This window comes from Engystomops pustulosus, chromosome 1, assembly GCF_040894005.1.
Source record: "Engystomops pustulosus chromosome 1, aEngPut4.maternal, whole genome shotgun sequence".
Classification (NCBI taxonomy): domain Eukaryota; kingdom Metazoa; phylum Chordata; class Amphibia; order Anura; family Leptodactylidae; genus Engystomops; species Engystomops pustulosus.
The window spans coordinates 167,968,400-167,993,577 of record NC_092411.1 but is presented as its reverse complement, the minus strand read 5'-3'; the positions used below and the strand labels follow the sequence as shown (position 1 = coordinate 167,993,577).

General features: G+C 39.8%; 1 protein-coding gene across 12 annotated transcripts in view; it reads left to right on the top strand.

Moving 5' to 3' along the window:
* The window catches only part of ADGRL3 (adhesion G protein-coupled receptor L3), a 1,100,912-nt gene that overhangs the window by 443,494 nt on the left and 632,240 nt on the right, over positions 1-25,178 (top strand). For all 12 annotated transcript variants that reach the window (XM_072113828.1, XM_072113827.1, XM_072113826.1 and 9 more), the window contains one exon: positions 21,284-21,469. In XM_072113828.1, coding sequence (XP_071969929.1) covers positions 21,284-21,469 — 186 coding nt within the window. The remainder of the gene's footprint in view (positions 1-21,283; positions 21,470-25,178) is intronic.

The window sequence follows — 25,178 nt, the reverse complement described above, 5'->3', positions numbered from 1 at the left end:
GATTCCTTGAGGACTGATTATGTTCCACAGGACAGGCGGATAGCAAATGTGGTACCAATATACAAAAAAAGAATCAAAAAGTGCTCCTGAAAACTACAGAACTGTGAGTCTAACATCTGTTGTGGGAAAAATTTGGGGCTCTGTTAGAGATGCTATCCTGGAGTATCTCACTGTACATAACATTTAATCCTGCATCAGCATGGGGTTAAGAGATATCGGTCACTTCAGACTAATCTGATTTGCTTCTTCGAGGAAGTAAGTTCCAGACTGGATATGGGGGATGCTGGCAAAGTTGTATATCTGGACTTTTCAAAGGCATTTTACACAATGCCGTAAAAAAGGTTGGTACATAAAATGAGACTGCTGGGACCAGGGGAAAATCTGTATATTTGGATAGGTAATTGGCTTAGTGATAGAAAACAGAGGGTTGACATTAATGGAACATTCTCAGATTTGGTTAATGTTACCAGTGGAGTGCCTCAGTCGTCAGTATTGAGGCCACTTCTTTTTAATATTTTTATAAGTAACCTTGTAGTGGGTTTGCACAGTGAGTGGTTGATGAAGTTTAATGTAGATAAATGCAAAGTTATGCACTTGGGCCATGGAAGCAAAAAGTATAATTATGTTCTAAACTCTAAATTACTTGGTGTAGTTACAGTGATAATTGCAGTGGTATAATTTGTGGTGTCCTTTTTTAAGTGGAGCTAAAGGTAACTGGAGGTTTGTTCACATACTCATTGCATTTTTTCAAAATAAATTTATGTTGTTGTCCCCTTTTTTCTGTACAATTATATACTTTATTAGAAGAGTATTCTCGCTGATCTCTTTCAAACTTAGTTTTCTTAGTGGTGGTAATAGTGTCCTCTAATTTCTGTAAATTGGTCTCTAGTTCAATCTCAAGTTAACGATAATCCGTTGTGGTAACGAAAGGGGTATATTAAGATTCTTCATACTGTGTAATAAGATTTATTAATTTGAGAGAACATTCAGAAATAATTGTACAGTCGGTCCCCTACTTAAGGACACCCGACTTACAGACGACTCCTTGTTACAGATGGACCCCTCTGACCTCTGAATGCTTTACTATAGTCCCAGACTGTAATGATTAGCTGTAAGGTGTAACAAAGCTTTATTGATAATCCTTGGTCCCATTACAGCAAAAAATGTTTAAACTCCAATTGTGACTGAGGCAAACAATTTTTTGTCTGGATCTACAATTATAAAATATACAGTTTCGACTTACATACAAATTCAACTTAAGAACAAACCCTTGGGAACCTATCTTGTACGTAACCCGGGGACTGCCTGTATATAATTTGTTATTGAATCTCTCATCATATACTGTAGTAGGTGCTTTATAGAAATGTAAGCCGCAGGGTATCATATTTAGTTCACTGTATTATGTGAAGGTGGTAAAGTCCCACCATATGAGCATTTGATTTGACATACCTTTTTCCAATTCTCACATTAATCCATTCAAAGGAGTATCCATGTGTGTAGTAGAACTAGAAGTGGAGAAAATCTGTTGCGCTCTGTTCATGCATTCAGCATTGAGAAAAATAGGAAAGATTTGTCCAGCGTTGGAATTGCTTGTTTCTGGTAACATTGGAGTGGTCATTTTGATAAAGAGAAGTGTGATTAAGTTGAAAAAGTAGTTTAAGAAAAAATAAATGATACGTCTTCAGCAAAATTATTTCTGCAATTTAGAAAAAGTATGTGTACTGGGGAGCATGTAAAACACCAAAAACATGAAAAGCAAAAAATAGATAAATCAGCTCACCTAGAAGTAGACACAGCTGAGCGCATTCTTTGCACGGACTAGAAGAAGCTGAGTCAGGGTCAGTATGAAACCAAACAAATAGGAAATCTAGCCAGCAAAGTAAATACTGACCCAGACTCAGATTCTTCTAATTATGCTTCTCTTTATTATGTTCTCCTATGTTACCGGAAACAAGCAATCCGTATACTTCTTTTACTACCAATGTTACATATCAAATCAATAACTTCATAAACTGTGACTCTGATCACATTATCTACTTAATATCGTGCACTTAATGTAAAGTCCAATACATTGGTAGTACTATTCGCAAATTAAAAAGCAGAATAGCAGACCACATCACAGGTGCCACGTCAACCTCGTTGTCCACATTACATAAAAACCTCTCTGGAGACTCTTAACATTTTAGAGAATATCATCAGGGTTTACTAGACAGCATGCAAGTCATCCCCATTGAGAAAGTAAGACGTTCAAAAAGGGAAGCAGACTGGCTTCGTAAAGTAAGGAAAAGGGAGGCACATTGGATACTTACCCTAGATACACATTATCCATTAGGCATATCCGAAGGTAATGATCTTATGTATATATACTAATCATGTTTATTTACTTTTGTATATATCATTTGTAATTTATTTCATGGTAAGAAATAACACATATTTCTAAGACATAGCACAGTGGAACAACGGATTAAGATCTAAATGTGGGTTCAGGCTTGCTGGGGTCAGATTTAAGATCCCGAAGATCCAAATATCCAAGACTGAGAAGCAGCACAAGCCAACACCCTGAAAAAAAACATTCACACTTGGAGAACTAGAAAAAGCCCTTAAAGAATCCCTATCAGGGAAAAGCCCAGGGTCTGACAGTTTCCTACAGCCTACTACAAAACCTTCAAACACATGCTCTTGCCTCGTATGTTGGATACCTTTAATTCTTTGTAAAATTCAATGCAATTCCCCAAACAGTCCCTGCAGGCTCACATCACTATCCTTCCCAAAGAAGGTAAAGACCCCACACAATACGGGAGCTACCACCCTGTAGCAATATGTTATATGCTGTTCTGGCCTGTAGGGGTCTCACTACTTTTGTGTGTGTACAGTAAAGCATGTGTGTTGGTAGACAGAGACTAGTATTGTGACGTGTAATGGCAGCTTGTTGAATAAAGAGCCTGAAACCATCTCCAGTGTGTGAAGCCAATACAGGAGAGACCACTAACAGAACATGGTGGCACCTGGGCACAGAACTTGTGTATAACAAGTCTGCATCTCCTGAGAACTTGCATAAATCACAGCAACTGTAAGTACAGAGTCCCTGATAATACTGCACTATGGAGAGTGGCCTGAAACCCCCTCAGACACTGGATGTCACTTCTTCCAATCTGTCACAGACCTGGAGACACTGGAAGGAAGAGTTCACCCTATATGTGGATCTGATAGTGGCCCAAAGTAATGAGAAAAGGAAAGTAAAGCTCTTTTATTACCTTTTTAGGGGAAAGAGGAGAGAAATATCCAAGACCCTAATCCCAGAAATCTCTGACAGTCTGGTGTTAGAGGACATTGTGCAGGCATTTGACAAATGCTGTGACCCCCAAAAAGAATGAGACTATGGAGAGATACAAGTTCTTAAGGGACCAGGAGGCTGGGGATAATGTGGACAGATATGTGACAGAGCTGAGGAGACTGGCTGCAACATGTGGCTTTGGAGAAATAAGAGACTCTCTCATCAGAGACAGGATAGTGTGTAGCATCAGAAACTCTCACCTCAGAGAAAGATTACTGAGGGAGGAAGAGCTGACCATAGTGAGATGCCTGCAGATCTGCAGGGCTGCTGAGCTGACAAAAGACAGCCTGAAGATGATGGAAGACACCAGTGATGAGACACTACATGCTGTATATGGGAGAGCAAAAGCAAGGCCCAGGCTCCCTAAAAGCACCATCCAGTGCAAATGTTGTTGGAAAAGACATGAGAGAGAAAAAGAGAAGTGTCCTGGATATGGAGAAACCTGCAGGACATGTGGAAATAGAAACCATTTCTCAGATCTGTGCAGACTGAAACCCAGCAAACAGCATAGACAAGTCCACACAATGACACAGAACACAGACAGTGATAAGGACATTGCAACCTTTTTGTTGGATGAGCAGCCCATTAGATTTAAGCTGGATTGCGGAACAAGCTGCAGTATAATTCCATGTGCTCTGCTGAAAAAACAGGTTTCCATTGAGCCCACTTATACTGGTGGTGTACAACAAAAATGTTTTGAAACCTACGGGGACCTGTAAGCTTAAATTAAGGAACCCATGTAACTCATAGAGACTTTTATTTAGGGCTTAAATCGCCCTTACTGCAGTTGCAAGGTGAATTTTCGAATTAACCCTTTATAGCCTAAAATGACTCCCGATACCGGGACGAGAGCACACGCTTAGACACACCAGTCTCTTAGAAAATACCGAATCTTCAAGTTTATTAACGTGCAGCCCCATATATAAAACACATAAAATCATCTGCATAGGGGCGTGAAAAGGTGATAGAATACTGCAATGCTATTGGCCATATCGAATATCTCCCCAAAAATTTACTTTCCCAAAACATGTAGGTGAACTTTACATATTATTTCTCACACCGAGCACTGTCTTCAGGGAGACAGAATGTTTATACCAATTGCCCTTGCACTAGCTCTGTAGTCACAACTTCATGCAGAGAAACTAAAGAAAGGATAAGGTAGGTAATGAAGACATCTCTAAACACTTTCACACAAAATGAAGTTTCCAGTCATTTTGATGGCTGTACACAGGTCAACAGCACCCCCGGCTAAGACTAATACGTCAGCTTGGTCCAAAATGGCGTCTGTAACAAAAACAGTTACAAAGTGGAATTTACAGTGCTGCCTGGTAGTGATCATGTACTATTACTGGGTGTAAAAGCACGAAATAAAGCACCAAAAAATAAATAACTATCCAATGCCTACAATAGAAGATATTCTACCAGATTTAAAATATTTTCAGTATGTGATGTAAAAAATGGATTCTGGCATGTAGAACTAGATGAAGTATCAAGTTCACTGACTGCATTTTAATCCCCATTCGGACGCTTTAAATGGCTAAGAATGCCCATGGGACTAAGTCCTGCTCCAGAGGTGTTTCAGCAGAAATTGATGCAAGCCTTGGAAGGACTCCCTGGAGTCAAAACAATAGCAGATGATATAGTCCCATATATCGGACATCTGCTTTCCTCAAATGTTGTAAAAGTTGACCCGGAAAAGGTTAGGCCAGTACAAGACATTCCTACCCCATAACATGTTTGCGGAATTCAGTGATTTCTTTGGATGGTAAATTACCTACCAAAGTTTTGCAAGAACCTAGCAGACATGTGTGAGCCACTGAGACAGCTTACACACAAAGATGTGCACTATGAATGCACAGAATCCCAGTAAATTGCTTTCCAGACATTGAAGTAGGCGATTGCAGATGCAACAATCCTAAAGTATTTTGATCCAGATCAAGAGGTGGTGATACAATGATGTGATGCTTCAGGAAAAGGCCTGGGAGCAACATTGATGCAGGCTCAACCGCCAGTTGCATTTGCAAGAAGGGCACTCACAACCAGCGCTATGGGTATGCAAAGTGGGCTATTGCCCAGGGCCGCCGGAAAGGGGAGAATCTCTTCTTTCAAATGAATTTAGTTTCTAGGTGACATGGATCCATAGATATTCAGGTTTAAAGTGAGAATATCAGGTGCCATTTTTACTGCTGTAATTTCAATTTTATTTTTAAAAGTCAAAAATTGTAAAAATTGCTCTGGCCAATATCGCAACAAAATATCCAGAAATACCAGGTGGTGAAAGGGTTAATACTCCTTGGTTGAATTCCTGGGTGAAGATGCTTATTATCTATCTCCTGTCCATATATCTATCATCTATCTGTCTAGATATATATCTTTTAATAATCTGACCATTTATATATCTCGCGTTCTTTATTAATCAATCTTCTATTTCTCTTCTACTGTATCTCTCACATCCATCTATTGCAGGGGTCCCCAAACATTTTACATAGGGGGACTGTTGGAGGGCCAGACTAAAGTTTAAAAATAAATAGTGGTACGTGTGACCACATCCGTAATACACTGGACCCCCTCAATTAATTATTTAATATACTTCACCCTCTTGTTAACTATTTTATATATTGGCCAAATTAATTAATTAAGTGGGTCAATTAATTTTGAAATATACAGGGACCCCTCTCCATTAATTATTGAATAATGCTGCCTCCCCCTTTACTAGACTGCCCCTCATAATTATTTCCTATGCTGCCCCACCATTAATTATTTCATATGCTGCCCCTCCACCATTAGTTATTTAATATGCTGCTCCCCACCATTAATTATTTCATATGCTGCCTTCCACCATTAATTATTTCATATGCTGCTCTCCACCATTAATTATTTTCTGATGCCCCTCCATCATTATTTTCTGATTCCCCTTCACCATTAATTATTTTCTGATGCCCCTCCATTAATTATTTTCTGATGCCCCTCCATCATTATTTATTTTCTGATGCCCCTCCACCATTATTTTCTGATGTCCCTCCATTAATTATTTTCTGATGCCCCTCCATTAATTATTTTCTGATGCCCCTCCACCATTATTTATTTTCTGATGCCCCTCCATCATTATTTTCTGATGTCCCTCCATTAATTATTTTCTGATGCCCCTCCATTAATTATTTTCTGATGCCCCTCCACCATTATTTATTTTCTGATGCCCCTCCACCATTATTTTCTGATGTCCCTCCATTAATTATTTTCTGATGCCCCTCCATTAATTATTTTCTGATGCCCCTCCATTAATTATTTTCTCATGCTCCTCCATTAATTATTTTCTCATGCTCCTCCATTAATTATTTTCTCATGCCCCTCCACCATTAATTATTTTCTCATGCCCCTCCACCATTAATTATTTTCTCATGCCCCCCCACCATTAATTATTTTCTCATGCCCATCTACCATTAATCATTTGGTATAATGCCCCCATAATTAATAATTTTTTTATGTCAGGGCGCCGCGGCCACTACAATCTATTTGCTGATGGTTAAAAAAACCCACACGGCTGCGCATCCAGGTTCAAGGAGCGATGTGCGCCGGGGTTGTCTTCCGGCCGCATCGAGCACTATAACAGTGACGGGCAGGAGCTTCCTGTCCGGACCGACGGAGGCCCCTGCTCGACTGCGGAGACCTGCCAGGGGCTTCAACAGGAGCCGCTGGCGCTCCAAGGGGCCGGATAAAAACAGTCCGTAGCCGGGCCGTAGTTTGGGGACCACTGATCTATTGTATATATAATCTACTTTATAATTCTGCATCTAGAAATATCTATCATCTTTCATATTTATCTTCTATCATAATAATTGTAATGTATAATTCCTTTAATTATATAGCGCACACAGATTATGCAGTGCTGCACTGTGCTTGCCAAATCAGTCCCTGTCCCTAATGGGGCTCACAATTTATTCAACCTACCAGGAGTGTGGGAGGAAATCGGAGAACCCAGAGGAAACCCACGCAAACACTGTGAGAACATGCAAACTCTTTACAGATGTTGACCAGCGCTGCAAGGCTGTAGTGCTAACTAGAGATGAGCAAGCACTAAAATGCTTGAGTGCTCGTTACTCGAGTTACTCGAGACACTTAGCAGTGTCAAAGGAAAAACTGAAACAAATTCAGACATTCAAAGAGAAAGATAAAACTCTCCGGGACCTCAAAACGGTCATTGTGCAAGGCTGGCCAAAGTACAAGTAGCATGCTCCAAAGGATGTCTCTCCATTCTTTCACACCAGAGATGAGCTTTAGGTACATCAAGGAATCATCTTTAAGGGGGATAGAGCTGTGATACCAGAATCTCTCAGAAGAAACATACTAAAAAACTTTGAATGACCACATTAAAAACTACATAGCGCAATGTGAAATATGTGCGTCATATACTGATAAGTAATCGAAGGAGACATTGCGACCACATGCAATTCCAAATAGGCTATGGTCAAAGATAAGCAGGAACCTCTTCACATGGAATGACAAAGAATACCTGATCACAGTGGATTATTTCTCCAACTTCTAGGAAGTGGACTATCTGCAGGATGCAAGGGCAAGAACAGTGATTAAAAAACTCAAGGCCCATTTTGCCAGGTGCCAGGCATTCTTGACACTGTGTTCTCTGACAATGCTGCTCAATTTACATCAGAGATTAAAAGATTTAGCACGACATGGGAATTTGAGCATCAGACATCATCTCCAGGATATCCCCAAAGTAATGGGAAAGCAGAATCAGCAGCAAAAACAGTTAAAAGACTAATGCGAAATCAAAGCAGGCAAGTTCAGATATCTAAGCACATTGGTGCGGTACCTGCTCCAATCGCTCGTGCAACGGGATCTGTTGTGGTTCTCGATCCAGAATTCCTTTATTTAGCGTTCAAAATTTCAGACATATGAGGACGCCGAGGTCCACAAGGTAACAGCCTGTTTCGCGCAAATAGCACTTTGTCAAACCTCCTCGTCATGTTCAGGACTCCTTAAAGGAAACCTACCACTTCTGATGGTAGGTATTAGATGTAAACACCGGGCACCAGCTCAGGGTGAGCTGGTGCCGGAGCTTACCTTAGCTAGTGTTTTAAACCGCTATATCGCGGTTTAAACACATTTTGATTTACAGCCCGCTGTAGCTTCGGCGTTGCGCGCGGCCGTGTGCGCGTGACGCCTCCAGCACTTCCTATGGGGCTGTAAATGTATATATAGCGGTATAGCGGTTTAAAACACTAGCTAAGGTAAGCTCCGGCACCAGCTCACCCTGAGCTGGTGCCCGGTCTTTACATCTAATACCTACCATCAGAAGTGGTAGGTTTCCTTTAAAAAGAGCAAGGGGGAGGTTCCTGATATCTTGGCGAGCAGCAAGTGTTACATTCATTAGTGCACAAACAGTAAAAAGTACATACAAATACTAAACATCTACTTTTCCACCACTAAAAACAATGTAAAAAATGCAATGTAGTAAGAAGGCATACGTTTTGCATAATTTTCACAGAAACACTTATGTCATTTTTATCATTAAGTCCACCTGGACCCATAGCCCCCGTCTTCATGATCCATTTTTCTTCTTCTCTTAACAACTCCCTTTGCCGATCTCCCTCCTTCGGATTATTCCTCACATGCACAATTCCTGCAAATTTTGGGGATCCCTTGAAGGACGTTATAGAGTTGCAATGCTCACGGAACCTTACAAACAAGTTACGTATTGTTTCCCCAATGTAGAAGCGTTTACAGGGAAAGTACATTACATACACAATGAATGACGATCAGAAATTTATGAAATCGTGCACTTTATGCATTATACCACCATTTTGTAGAAAATCACTAGTTAACAGTTGGTTGCAAAAATTGCAATGCCTGCATTTAAAATTACCCAGGGGAATACATGTATCAAGCCATGTCCCGGTGGGTGTACTGAAACGCTCAACCAGAAAATTTCTAAGAGTTTTACTTCTTCTAAAAGCTATCATTGGTTTCTGATCCATCAATTTCTTCAGATGTGAATTCTGAGGATATCCCAGTTTCTATCTATTGGCGAGCGAATCTCAGCTTCAAAAGTGTTATATTTAAAGAAAAAAATGAAACAATCCTGTTTGTTCTTAATGTTTTTCCTGCTTCTCATTTTCCCCCCAAGGGCTTCTTGTCTAGAGACAGAGCAAGCTCTACGTGCTGCACCTTCAATAATATGTTTGGGATACCCTCGTTCTTGAAATCTCCCCATTAATTCCTCTGTCTGATCCAAGAAGGTGGAGTCATCACTGTTCAACCTGCGTAATCTAAGAAACTGGCTATAAAGAACCCTGTCTTAGTGTGTTTCGGATGAAAACTTTTAAAGTTTAATAATGTATTAGAGGAGGTTGGTTTTCTTAAACATTCTGTGTTAAGAGTATTCTCTTCGACCGTAATTCAAACGTCCAGGAACTCTAATCTCGTATCCCCAAAATTGGCTGTAAAGAACATGTCATATTCGTTGGTCTCATTCAAGAAATCGACAAATTTAGCAAATTGCTTAGCAGAGCCTCTCCATTGTGTTCTTTGAGCAGTGTAATGAGAAGGACGCGATCCAGGTGCAAAGCATGAAAGCACTGGAATTTAAAGTTTTTCAACTTGCAGAAATAGAGGTCCGATTATTTTGGACGTATAATTCTTTGCGGTAATATAGTCTTAATAACCGAACACCAAGAGGCTTCTGGGTGTTTAAGGAGGTATCGCAATATCAAGAAGACAAAGAATTTATGAAGGAATGGGAAGAACTTCACTTACAACATTCCCTGATTTTAATCTGATTGATACTTAAAATGAACAAGAGTATGCGTTTGTAAAGCTGAATTTTGCAAAGCGAAAATTGAATTGAGCACAAGAATGACGGAATCGCAGTTACAGACAATACTGATAAAACTAGAAAAGAAACTGGTAATTATACAAACATAGATTAAAGGGAAAAAGAGGGACAAGTTCCTCATAGATAAACTGGACTTTGATAATGTAAAAGTGTTTAATTGGTCAAATCGACGAAAGTCTACCCCGTATGGAATTAAAAAAAAAAGAACAAAAGGAAAAATAAGACAACAGATTATTGGACTACTGAATCGGACTCTAGTGTGTCAGATGACAATCAACAAGCGGCTGTACAGACACAAACAAGTACTGCGGAGAACGCGGTCCCTTTAGGAAGAGAACCAGGAGAGGGAGACCAAGAAAGAAAAAGGTTCCAGAGCCGGCCCTACAAGAGGAAGCACGTAACTTGGAGAAAATAGAGACTTATTCTCCCAAAAAAGACTCGGGTAGGAAAGTGATCAATCTTAGGCTATATTCACACTGCTGTTGCCCGCCCATACCGTACCGTAGCGGGCAACGGCAGTGCACGGGGAGAGGAGGAGGTGAGCGCATAGGGAGCGCATAGGAAGTTATGGCGCACAGCACCGTACTACGGTCCTATCTTTTTCCAGGGTACGGAGCGGTACGGTGCCGCACGTGTGCTGCACCGTACAGCTCCCGTATGGCGCCGTGTGCCCATTGCCATCTATGGGGGATGTATATCGGCCCTATATACGTCGGCCGTATATACGTCCCCCATACGTCAGTGTGAATATAGCCTTACTTAGTATGTATTAGATGATGCATGTGTTTCCTTATTGGAAAAAGGTTTACATGTTGCTATAGTTGAGTTCAGATGCATATTTGTTGTCTAACTTATGCGAGTGTTCAAACAAGAATGATGTCTCCCTGTACCTTTAGAAACAACTGAGCCTTTTAGGGCTGGCATCCGTTCCACATATTGTCCTCCCTTGTCTGCCGGTGGCCATTTAGAGGAATTTCAAAATAAGGGGTTGAGTGATCTTTAGGCTCTGATTTATCCAAATAATTCATCTAACCTTACGAAAGAGGAATCCTCTGCACTCAAGTGGTTATGGTCCAAAAAGGACATTATAGTGAAACCAGCAGATAAGGGGGACAATGTGGTGTTGATGTCAAGAGACTATTACATAAGAGTCAGAGAGACTGTTAAAAGATGAAAGAACATACCTTCCTCTTTTGACTAATCCCACCACCAGATTCAAAGGAAAATACAAACTTTACTAAGAACAGGGGTGGAAAGGGGTATGATCTCGGAGCACTTTGCTGAAAAATTACTCCCCCCGTATCCAACTTTCCCTTCATGGTACTTTTACCCAAAGTGCATAAGGAGATAAAGGAACCCCCGGGTTGTCCCATAGTGGCAGGGGTGGGCTGCCACAGAACCCCTGTCCAAATATATAGATTGGTTGTTATGGCCACTGTTACAGGACATACCTTCCTCTATAAAGGATACTAATTCCTTCCTCTTAGCACTGGAGGACATTTGGTGGCAAGAAGACTTTCATTTGGCATCAATTGATATCGAAAGTCTATATACGAGAATACCACAGGAATTAGGGGTGCAGGTTATCAGAAGGATTTTGACTAATACTGCTAAAGAGAAACCACTGGTAGACTTCATTTGCGAATCACTAGAGTTTATACTAGCACACAATGCTTTTGATTTTTAACAATAGGTGGTTCGTTCAGAGAAGCGGTACTGCCATAGGGACCCCTGCCGCTTGCGCCTTAGCAAATTTATTTTTAGCTAATACATTATTGCACTTTAAAAGTTTTCATCCGGAACACACTAAGACAGGGGTTCTTTATAGCCAGTTTCTTAGATTACGCAGGTTGAACAGTGACTCCACCTTCTTGGATCAGACTGAGGAATTAATGGGGAGATTTCAAGAACAAGGGTATCCAAAACATATTATTGAAGGTGCAGCACATAGAGCTTGCTCTGTCTCTAGACAAGAAGAACTTGGGGGGAAAATGAGAAGCAGGAAAAACATTAAGAACAAACAGGATCGTTTAGTTTTTTCCTTTAAATCTAACACTTTTGAAGCTGAGATTGGCTCGGCAATAAATAGAAACTGGGGTATCCTCAAACAAGATTCAAATCTGAAGGAATTGACTGATCAGGAACCAATGATAGCTTTTAGAAGAAGTAAAACTCTTAGAAATCTACTGGTTGACAGCCGTTTCAGTACACCCACTGGGACATGGCTTGATACATGTATTAAATGTGGACATTGCAATTTTTGCAACCAACTGTTAACCAGTGATTTTCTACAAATTGGTGGTATTATGCATAAAGTGCACAATTTCATAAATTTCTAATCGTCATTCATTGTGTATGTAATGTACTTTCCCTGTAAACGCTTCTACATCGGGAAAACAATACGTAACTTGTTTGTAAGGTTCCGTGAGCATTGCAACTCTATAACACCCTTCAAGGGATGCCCAAGGTTGATCCAGCATATTATTGCCCATGGTGGTAATGCACAATTTGCAAATTGTGCATGTGAGGAATAATCCGAAGGGTGGAGATCGCCAAAGGGAGTTGTTAAGAGAAGAAGCAAAATGGATCATGAAGACGGGGGCTATGGGTCTGGGTCCAGGGGGACTAAATGATTAAAATTACCTAAGTGTATTTCTGTGAAAATTATGCAAAACGTATGCCTTCTTACTACATTGCATTTTTTACATTGTTTTTAGTGGTGGAAAAGTAGATGTTTAGTATTTGTATGTACTTTTTTCTGTTTGTGCACTAATGAATGTAATACTTGCTGCTCGCCATGATATCAGGTACCTCCCCCTTGCTGTTTTTAAGGGTGGAGTCCTGAACATGACGAGGAGGTTTGACAAAGCGTTATTTGTGCGAAACAGGCTGTTACCTTGTGGACCTCAGCGTCCTCACATGTCTGAAATTTTGAACGCTAAATAAAGGAATAGTGGATTGAGAATAGTGAGTGCCGTTCCGTTCTTGGACTACAAGGTTCAGATATCTACCTGTCTATACTGGATCACAAAAACACCTCCACACAAGGCTTCCACAGCAGCCCAGCTGAGAGGCTCATGAGTAGATGGACCAGGACACTCTTACCAACTGCTCGTCATTGTCTTAACCCAAAGCTGGTCGAACAAGTTGGTGATCAAATGAGGAAAAATCAAGAGAGGCAAGCTTTCTACTATAACAAATCAGCAAAAGATCTGCCTGAACTTCAGGGAAACGATAATGTGCGGATCCAGTCCAGCAGCAAATATGACAAGCACTGGCAAAAGGCAAAGGTAGTCCAGAAACTGGGGCCTTGGACTTATGAAGTTGAAACAGAGGAAGGAAGGAGAATAAGGAAAAATCACAGACATCTGAGAAAAATGCATGAACACATTGATCGTTATCCAGATATCCAAGACAATGAGATGGCAAGCACAAGCCAGTAGACAACAGGTACAGCTGAAAATGAAGCTGCGAGGAGTGAGGACAGTAACCAGAGACTGACAAGCAAATCCTGGTGTATGTAAGTGCATGCCTTGCAACACAATTTTTAAGTTAAATCCTGTGGTTTGTCCGAATCCGTCGGATCATCGGACGGCCCGTCTGCATGAAAGCAGGCGCGATTGCGTCATAATCCAATCGTGTGCGATACAATCGCCTGCTAAATACCTGTCCCAGCGGCACGATCCCCAAAAAACACCAGAAAACCCAACGGAAATGTGATCCGCGGACCCTTAGTACATAAGCCCTATTGTGACAGAATCAGAAGAAAACTCAGATGTTACATGAGCTGGAAGGATGATACAAAAGCCTGTCCATCTCAAGGATCATACTTAAATAGACTTGTTTCACGTTTAACAGTTTTCTTAAATTTCATTGTTCTATTTAAAAGAGAAAGGATGTTTAAATAAGGTATATGTTGCTCTGGCCTGTAGGGTTTTCATTACTTCTGTGTGTGTACAGTAAAGCAAGTAGCAACTTGTTGGTAGACAGAGACTAGTATTGTGTTACAATATGTAATGGCAGCTTGTTGAATAAAAAGTCTGAGACCAACTCCAGTGTGTGAAGCCAATACAGGAGAGACCACTAACAGAACACATCCCATCTCCTTACTTAACGTTGATTTAAATATATTTGCCAAACTACTAGCCAATAGGATTAGATCATTTCTTCCATCACTCATTGACCCTGAACAAGTAGGTTTTGTACCTGAGAGAGACGGGAAGGACAATACCTTACAAGTTCTTTATATCCAGTTCGCCCAGTCAAGTAAAATTCCTCTAGCTTTCATATCTACAGACGCCGAGAAGGCCTTTGACCAGGTGGACTGGAAATGCATCTAACCTTAAAAAAGTTTGGCTTCCTTCTCAAAGCAATTGAAAACATTATGGCGATATAAACCACCCCCGCAGCAGAATTAAGGATAAATGGAACTCTTTCCTTTTTGCAGCCAGATCTTGTTGCAGTGAACAAAGCAGCGTAGTGTGGCAAATAACCTTTTTAAGATTATTCAGAAAAGCGAGTGTGCAAGCTTTTTGGCAAGTGTGCGAGCTTTGTGGCAAGTGAGCATTGATCCTAAGTGTGTGCAGTGTCCAAAATGGGATTTAGGATTAAAGGACTTAAGTTTGAGGGACCTTAGCAGGTAACTGCTGTATTTTTGTGTTACTTTTACCGTGTGGTGGCCCCTTTTCACATACCAAAACCAGTGTTAATTTTTTAACAGTCTGTGAAAAAGCCATGTTCATGTGAATAAGCCATGTGAATAAGCCATGTCTTTAAAACCCCTTAACTCCTTAAGGACGCAGCCAGTTTAAAGCTTATGGCTCAGCTCAATTTTTTGGATTCTGACTTGTGTCGCTTTATATGGTTATAACTTTTGAACACTGTTACTTATTAAAACTATTCTGAGATAGTTTTTTCCTTCATTTTAGTTGTAAATGTTGGGTGATAAGTTTTGCGTTAAATTACAAAAAAAAGAAAAAAATGAATTTTTTAAAAAAATTTGCCATTGTCAAAATTCTAAATAATTTCATTTTCAGGCAGATAGATTTACCAACTAAATAAATTGCTGAATAACATTTCCCATGTTGAAATGTCTGGATAATTTATTTTGATGTCACGCGGCTTACAAATCGAATAGAGATTTTCCGTATTTTCAGAATTGACCATTTTGGAGATCAATACCGTTTTGAATGAAATTTTACATATTTAGCATCAAAAATCCCCTATGTATCAACCCATTTTCAAATGTGCACCCCTCAAGCTATCAGAAACAGCTTTTAGGAAGATTGTTAACCCCCTGAGATCTTCATAGTAATGAAATCAAAATGGAGGTGAAATTTAGAATGGTCAAATTGTGCCGGTTATACGTTCATTTAGCCTTAAAATTTACACATTTCTAAAAGATAAAAAGAGAAAACCGACCATACAATTTGTTCTGCAATAAAACCCTAATGTGGGAAAAATCTATCATTTTTGCATTGCCGTCTTCCAAGTTTCATAACATTTTTACTTTTTTGGCTACAGAGCTGGTTGATGGCTTGTTTTTTGCGGGAGATGTTGTACTTTGAAACGGTATCATTAAGGAGTACATATGTTTTTTTATCACGTTTTATTGCATTTTTTGTGGGATTCAATAGATAAAAATCATAATTTTTGGCAGGTTTTTAACAGTTTTTTTTAAACTCCGTTCATCGTGCAGGTTCAATACTTATTTAGTTTTATTCTACAAATTGTTACTGATGCGGTGATACTATATATGTGGGGGTTTTGTTATGATTTAGACTTTTTTTTAGCGTTATATGTCTCTTTAAATGTTATGGGGCTTATGGGCGTTTTTAGTGATTTATTACTTTATTTTTATTGAATAACATCTTTTTTTCACTTTTTTTACTATTTTCCCCATGGAACATGAACAGGCAATCATCTGATTGCTTGTTCATGATAATACTCTGCAGTCCTGATGTATTGCAGGGTATTAGCAGTGTCAGCCTATGCACATGCACTCCAGATCCACTGCCATCACTTATTGCATTTACAATGGGACCAATAAGTATCCCACTCTACATCCACTCTTGCTTCTCAAGCAGACACTTTGTTACACCACTAGACATACACGCTCAGTTCTCTAGCAGTCACACAGCTAATCACACTTTACAAGGCTATGAGCTTGCAGAACATACAGGGACCAAAATTAAAGTAAATGCTTTAATTACAAAAAGGTGTTCAGTGCATCCAAAAAGATGTTAAAAACAAAATTACAAAATAAAATGACACACACAAGGCAAAACAGTTAAAAAACAAAAAGGGAGAAAAATAACAAATCTACAAATTAAAGAAATTCCTGATTCCCTGGAGGTGGGGGAAATATGGACCATTCCGCTTTTCTTAGCAGCCCCAATAAGGGGAACACTATTTCCTGTATCTCATATTGTTTTATATCTTTTTTGTTTGGTTCAGATTTCAGAACCTCTCATTGATTAATTAGTCCACAGGGTCATTCAGGACTGGACAAAGTGTTAAGGAGGGGAAGAGTCCAGGAATATTCAAACAGTTCTTTGTTTCCAAGGCCTGATGCAGGCATGGGGGTAGGTGTGGAGAAAAGATGTCCAGATGTCTTTTGAAGTCACATTCTTCAGGTCAGAGTTTATCAGGCTGTAAAGATTCCAGGATGTTGAAAAGCTGCCTTAACACTTCAATAGGTGCCAATAGTTCAACAAAGTTATTAATTCACCTATAGTTACAGCTACATTCTATGCTGCATTCTATGTGTCAAGCACTCCTGATCAATAGACAACGCCAGTAACATCGATTGTGGTTTCCTCTGCCAACAAGCTTTTTGGAAATTTAATTTTTATTTTCCAGCAGGAACTGGCACTTGTCCACACTGTCAAAAGTACCAATACCTGGTTTAAAAACCACAGTATCACTGTGCTCGATTGCTCACCAAAATGTTTATATATTTTCAAGAGGAAGATGAGAGACACCAGACCCAACAATGCAGACTAGCAACAATGCAGACAAGCAACCAAGGCTTCCAGAACACCTATGCAGTTCCATCAGTTCATTGCCTCCATGCAATGCTGCATTGCAGCAGTCATTGATGCAAAAGTAGACGGAAGTATTGACTTCATTTACTGTAAATACTTTTAGTTTTAGTGTTGGTCTTATATAAAATTCAAATTTTCTGAGATGATGACTTTTGGGTCAAAAGAATAGATAGATTAACCCCTTCCCGCCGCGGCACTTTTTCGATTTTGCGTTTTCATTTTGTCACTCCCCACATTCAAAAATCTGTAACTTTTTTATTTTTCCATGTACAGAGCTGTGTGATGGCTTATTTTCTGCGTTACAAATTACACTTCAAAATGGTGATATTTTATATTCCATGCCGTGTACCGGGAAAAAAATTCCAAATGCAGTGAAATTGGTAAAAAAATGCATTTGTGCCGTATTCTTGTGGGCTTGGATTTTACGGATTTCACTGTGCACCCCAAATGACAGGTCTACTTTATTCTTTAGGTTTTGGGGGATTTTGCCATCTTCTGGCGCTAATAACTTTTTCATACTTTGGTGTACGGAGATGTAGGTGGTGTCGTTTTTGGCGGATTTTGATGACGTTTACAATGTTATCATTTTTAGGACTGTACAACTTTTTGATCACTTTTTATAGAATTTAAATTTTTTTTTTAAATGGCAAAAATTTGGGCGCGATTTTCCGTTACGGGGTTAAACGCAGTGAAAAAACGTTATCATATTTTGATAGATCGGGCATTTTCGGACGCGGCAATACCTAATGTGTTTATGATTTTTACTGTTTATTTATATTTATATCAATTCTAGGGAAAAGGGGGTGATTTGAATTTTTAGGGTTTTTTATTATAATTTTTTTATATTAACTTTTTTTAATTTTTATTTTTACTATTTTTCAGACTCCCTAGGGTACTTTAACCCTAGGGTGTCTGTACGATCCTATCATATACTGCCATACTACAGCACATTGTAATGAATGGGTTAACCCGAAGTAGACCCGAAGCTACCATGGCGATGGATCGCCGCTCCCCGATGACGTCACGAGGAGCGACGATCCACAGAAAGATGGCCGTCTTTTTGAAGCCGCTGGCACCTTTGCCGGCGGCGATCAGCGGTAAAACACCCGCGATCGGTGCCGGCACCAATCGTGGGTGTTACCAGTAAGCCTTTGGTGCAATATGCAGCAAAGACTTACCGGCTATGGCCCGCGAGCCCTCTCCATGTACCGGGACCCGACATGTGACGTACTATAACGTCACATGTCGGTAAGGGGTTAATATCTATTTATCTATCATATTATCTCACACATAAGGTCAGAGCTCCTATTAATGACCTGTGGCAAAATCGAAACTGAGTTGTGATTGGCTGCTAACTGCCACAGCAACCAGCAGACAATGGCTCCTGAAGATTGGCTATTTAGTGTATTTTGGAAAGCACAGGTAAAAATTTTGATGCAAAACTTAATCTGTTAACCTATAATTTTCTCTGAGTTACAGGATCCAGCTATGCAAAATATGGTGATTGTAAACACAGCATTGCAGATTTCTTTAGTGAATATACACACATATGTATACTCAGCTTTATATATTAGATAATTAAATTACTGAAAAAAATAATGTTTTGCTGATATTCTAATTTATTGAGAAGCACTTGTAGCTTGGATTGTTATGGAAGTGTCAATATTTTTTACATCAATGATTTATAAACTTGCAAGTCTGGGAGCTATTTTAGGCCATGTATAAAAGTAAAAATCTTAACTTCCATTAGGTACTGCCACTGGGTACTGCCTTCTTTTGATTTAACCTGGAACAAATTTCCACCATATTTTTTGTATGAACCATTTATATATTTCTATAAATTAATAATGTCCCCTCTTAGTCATTTCTTTTAGAGACTAAATAAAAATAAATATTGTTGTTCAAGGCCCTTATTCCATAGTATATTCCAGGTGAGGTCGAACTAATGCCTTTTAAAGTGGTAATATTAAATCCCTATCCTGAGTGTCCATACCACTTTTGATACATGACAAAATCATGCTGGCTTTAGAGACAGCTGATTGACATTGCATGTCAATCTATGATCTACTAGTACACCCAAGTCCTTCTCAACAAGGGACTCTCCCATATTTACACCACCAAGGACATATTTGCATGTGGATTATTAGTGCCCAGGTACATAACCTAATATTTGTCCACATTGAACCTAATTTGCCTAGTGGATTACCAAGCACTTCAAGTCACCCTCCAGCCTATGAACATCCACCATAGAATCTATTACACTACACAGCTTGGTGTCATATGCAAAATATTAATGCTATGTAATGCTATTAATCCCTACCTTTTATATCATTATTTAATAAATAAATGAAATAATAATGGGCCCAGAATAGAACTCTGGGGTACACCACTTATAACTGTTGTCCATTCTGAGTTCAATTCATTGGCCACAACCTTCAGACAGAATACAATCCTTCAGACAGATTTCTATATTTCTATATACTAAGAGGGGCAGCTTGCATGAATACAAATTGGTTGCAGTTTTGTATGTCTGGCCTCTGAGACATCACTGATAACAGTAATTAACAGTCAATTAGTTATTTTATCTGTGACCTGGATAGAAGTACAGCAGTTAAGACATAAATAATGTGGTCTTTGACTAATCTGTGCCTCATAGTAAAATTAACAAATATATCAAAATGTGAAAATAAATAAAATTAGACAAACATTTAATAGATTCAAAATGAAACAAAATATTCACCCTTAAAAAGGACACGCCTGGTTAAACCTACACCTACACCAATTTTAGACATGTGCTGCAGGACATTCACTTGTCAATGTACTTCAGGGCAAGCTAATCTACTTTTGCGATTTTATAGATTGTTGTGCTTGCAATTCATGTATAAAGGCTACTTCTAAGGCCAGGTAAACATAAAGTAAAGTAGCTGATGGTAAGTGGCAACTCAAGAACAGTTACGGTTTTTTTAGGCTATAGATTCAAAACCTATACTGTATATCCTTTTACTCTGCAGTTTTTTTAATGCAACATGTAAATTGGACTTGAATAATTTTAGTCTAAAGTGGGGACAGTTATTCACTGTGGGTTAGCCTGTGCATCTGCTTCAAAGGAGTTTTCCAGGCTATCAACATTGATAACCATTTTTAAGGATATGTCCTCAACATCCAACACTAGCATGGGTAGCACATGTGGGAATATCCCTACATAAAATAGCAGTTAATTTGGTAGAGTAGATATATAATGGTGAATTATTTCCTTTAAAAACAAAGTTAGCACATGATGTTCCCCTGCCTTTCCTGTTGACAAGATCTATAAAGAGGCTTCTGCCTCCTAAATAAAACAGCTTCACTGCTGGACAATTCTAAGCCAGGCTATGTCTGAACTGGCCAAAGCTGGCTCAGGCTATAGCTTGCGTGCATGAATGCCGCAGTCCCCTTTGTGCCTTACCATGCCCTTTTTGATGTAGAGGAGATGTAAAGGGGAAATTAGCAAAATTCCTAGCTGGACTCAACTTTTTTTTTCTTTTTTCTTTTTTTTTTTTTTTTTACCAAAGTCCACTTAAATAATGAATTAACCAAAGTATTGCATGTGCTAATTATTTGAGTGCAGTCTATGATCTGTTAAAGGCTGATGCTACATTGATGCAAATTGATATAAAAATCTGACATTTTTTGTACATGTTTTGACATGGAAATTCTAATGGGGGAGATTTATCAGAACCAGATCTATTCTAGTTGCCCAACCAATCACAGCTCAGTTCTAATTTTATAAACAGCTGTGGGAAAATAAAAGCTGAACTCGGATTGGGTGCCATAAGGGCAACTAGAACAGTTCTGCCCTCAGACATTTCTGAAAAATAACCATTAAATGTATATATAAGAAATCAGACAATGTTGGGGAAGACCCCAACATTGTCTGATTTCTTATAAAAACACTTAATGGTATTTAATTACTTAATGGTAATTTATTTAAAAAAATACACTATAGCCTGCGTTTGTATTTATTGTATTAATCCATTGTATTTTTATAACCTTTGTGTTTTGTATTATGTTTAGCTGAAGTCACTCGAAACAGCTGCAAACATTGCAAGAGAACTTTCAGAGCACACAAGAGGTCGTCTAAATGCTGGGGACATTACCTATTCTATTCGAGCAATGGATCAGCTGGTGGACCTATTAGATGTTCAGCTAAGAAATTTGACTCCAGGTGGAAAAGATAGTGCAGCACGAAGTTTAAATAAGGTAATTGTAAAGTGATTGTAAAAAATGTTTAAAATACATAGAGATTGTCTACCTACACTACTTAATGGTTACTTGATTGTGAGTCATACATGCAAAAAAGCATGCCAATTAGGTGCAGTAGATATTCAGGGTGTGTGAATCTTGGAATCTTGGAATCTGTTGTAAAGTAAATGTCTTCATGGACCAGATGTCTGGAGCTCTGAGCTTCGTGGGTTTTCCCACGAAAAAAATTCTCACATCTCAATCCCGTAGTGATCACTCCCTAGGCTTCTCCGAGCAAAATCCCATGGTGTGGGAATGGACTCTCTAAGCAGACACATTGGGGCTTATTTACTAAGGGTCCGAAGTTTTTGGGATTTGCGCCGCTGGGACAGGTGTTTAACTGGAGATTGTGTTGCACACGATCGGATTGTGGCGCAACTGTGCTGGCTTTCATGCAACAGAAATCAGGGGGCGGACCGTCGAACGATCCGACTGATTTAACTTCAAATTGTGTCGCAAGATCAAGCACTTACATGCACCAGGAAGAAGAAAGTGAACTGAGCGGACCTGAGAAGGGAAGTGACACATCCAGGATATTGGACAAAAATGCAAAGTAACCATGTGCTATACCAAAATTCATAATCTTTATTCAATATAAATACATAATACAACATATATGTAACACACCAAACCAAGGACAAATAAAAACACTTAAAAAGGAGCAATACGTCCTCTATACAAAACCCAAGGGAGGGTAGGGCCCATGATAAGGCCCATCAGAGAAACAACCCTTCCCTGTCCAGCCCCAAAACCCTCAGACTTTTTACATCCAGGATATTGGGCGCACTACATTAGTGAATCGTGCCACTGCATTCCGGTTGGACAATGCACTTTAGGGGAACGTGTCAGGGCAGGTAAGTATATGTGCCCAATTTTGATCCATCTGGTTCTGTGGGGTAACAATGTGGTGAGATTATCAGAGTACAGGTGTTTATACACTTTCATCTGACTTCTTGCAATGAACTAACACACGGACAAATAGAAGGAGAGATGAAACAGATCAGAGATGAGATGCATGAGATACCCATTACACAGAGGCATGACAGACAGAGGCTGACAGACTTTTACACTGTTAGACTTTTAGCTCTACCACATCTCTGTTCTCACAGATATGTGCCTGCCTTCCCCTTCCCCTGGATCACTTTTATTCTTCTAGTTTGTAGTTTGCAGCTCCACTTTGCTCACAAGGTGCTCACAGGAAGTGAATCAGTGAGTGTCTGCGAGTTCCATGGAGGCACTGCAATGTTTTATGCTGGCACAAAGCAAAAAGACACAGAAACTCAGCAAGCTTACCTGTCACACAGAAATACAAGATGACAGAAGTTATAGGTTCGTGTCAAGGGGCAACTGAAATTGTGTACAGCAGGACTGATAGAAACAGGTTGGACTTATATCTGTGAAATGCTTTATTTTTGTTAATACAATGAATTAGAGAATGTGTTATTTTGTTATCCTGAGTACTGTATATACTCGAGTATAAGCCAAGACCCCTAATTTTAACACAAAAAATAGGAAAAACCTATTGACTCTAGTATAATCTTAGGGTGGGAAATGCATTGGTCACAACTCCCCAGTATATAGCCAGCCAGCCCCCTGTAGTATATAGTCAGCCAGCCTCCTGTAGTATATAGTCAGCCAGCCCCCTGTAGTATATAGCCAGCCCCCTGAACTATATAGCCTGCCAGCCCTTGTAGTATTTAGTCTGCCAGCCCCTGTAGTGTATAGCCTGCCAGAATGCCATGTATAGCAGAACGCCATGTACTGAGGAAGAAAAGAGGAGAAAAGAGGCTACTGGGGCGTGGAGTAGCCGCGACTTGTAGCCTCATGTCCGGCTACTCTACGCCCCAGTAGCCGCTTAAAAAAATTTACATATCAGTGGATTAAAGTTTTCTAAAAGATAGCCGGGACTTGGGGATTAGCCCAAAAAAGGGCTATCCTCACGTCCCGTTCATCCACCTACCACCCGTTCTACCTTTATAGGTAGAATTGTGGTGGTAGGTTCCCTTTAAGTGGGCTAGGGCCTCTACGGATAGTTGTGGGAGGGGGCACTGGGTAGATATTGGTCTAGTTTGTCTTATCTTGTTATGGAAGGGATAGTAGTATATAGATAGAGAATATGAGTAGTAGGAGTGAAATAGCTCCGCAACTTTTGTGGGGTGGTAGTGCAGAACACATTTTTTGTCTGTAATAGCATTTAGAGTTTGGGTAGTCATTTTGTGCTTCAGTTGCCGCACTAGCATTGTGTGCACTTTATTTCGGAACTCATAGAATCTTAGTTTGGAGAGTTTGAGCATACGTGCTATATCTAATAAGTCTAGCTCTCTTATTTTAGCTCATAGGACCTGAACTCTCCTAAGTGAGGATGGTGTAGGATGGGATGCAAGCTCTGCTCTACTCGTCACTGGTTCTGCTGATATCTAGCATAAAGGATTAGCCTGTCTTTTTTCATTTAAGTGGCAAGCGATATCGCTTCCCCTCGGAAAACTCTTTAGTGTGCTTCCCATAGGTTCGGTACTGAGGTTGCTGGTGGGGTATTTTCTATTAAATAATTAATGAGGACTGTTTGTAGATATTCTTGAGAAAGTGGGGATGTAAGGAGAGTGTTTTTTAAATGCCAATAAGGAAATTCTGAGAGGGCATGATCTGACCATGTAATATGGCCTATAGTGGCCCGAGTCACAATTCTCAAGGCCAGGTACTTACCAAAGAAGTAGTCTATTCTGGAGTGGGTTCTATGGGGTGGTGAATAAAAGCCTAGCCGTAGGGCTGTTTAATCACCATAAGTCGTATAGGGAGTTTTTGTGGATTTTGCAGGTTGGCAAAAGTGTAGCGCCAGGTTTTTGACTCCCTGAGGCGCTTGCCAGGTAGCGATCTACACAGTCTGAGAAAGTAGCCTTAATGTCCCCTCCCAATGAAAGCACTTCGCTTCGGGTCAGCGATAGCTCAGAAAGAACAGTGGGAAGAAATCCTGGCATTGGGGGCATATGCATTGCCATTTATACCATATACAGTCCCTTTAATGATGATGAAGTGTCTGTATGGATCAGTTACACTCTCGATATCTGAAAGGGGCTGAGGCGGGAGATTGGAATATGGCTACTCCGGGGCTTTTTTTTTCGTGGGTGCATGTGTTTCAAAGGTTGTTGGGAACCTGTGTCTGTCAAAGTGGAAGGACCCCATATTCGTAAGATGGGTTTCCTGGAGGAAGACTGTTTCCTGGAGGAAGAATGTTGGCTTTGGCAGTTATATTTCTTTTAGAGTAAGACGCCTTTTAATATCTGAATTAAGGCCTTTAATAGTTTAACCATTGTCAATGTAGAGCAGACGGAAACTCAGCTACAGGCCTCTTGGGGGAGCCCAGCTAAATACTGTGGTTAACGCATGCGTTTTGTAAACACAAGTGTTAAGAGCTGTTTAATTAGGCAAATCACTCTCCAGCTATTCCAATACGTTTTTAAACGCATGCGTTAAACGCGACGTGTGACCGCACCCGGAATGTACGGGGTCTCATTTCTAAATTTAAGCAGGACTTAATATTAGACTCTATTAAGAAGAAGTCACCACATATAATTTGTATTCAGGAGGCCCATTTGACTGGACAGAAGGTACTAGCTTTGAAGCGGGCTTGGATCACAAGGGGGTATCACTCCTCCTATTCTGTTTATGC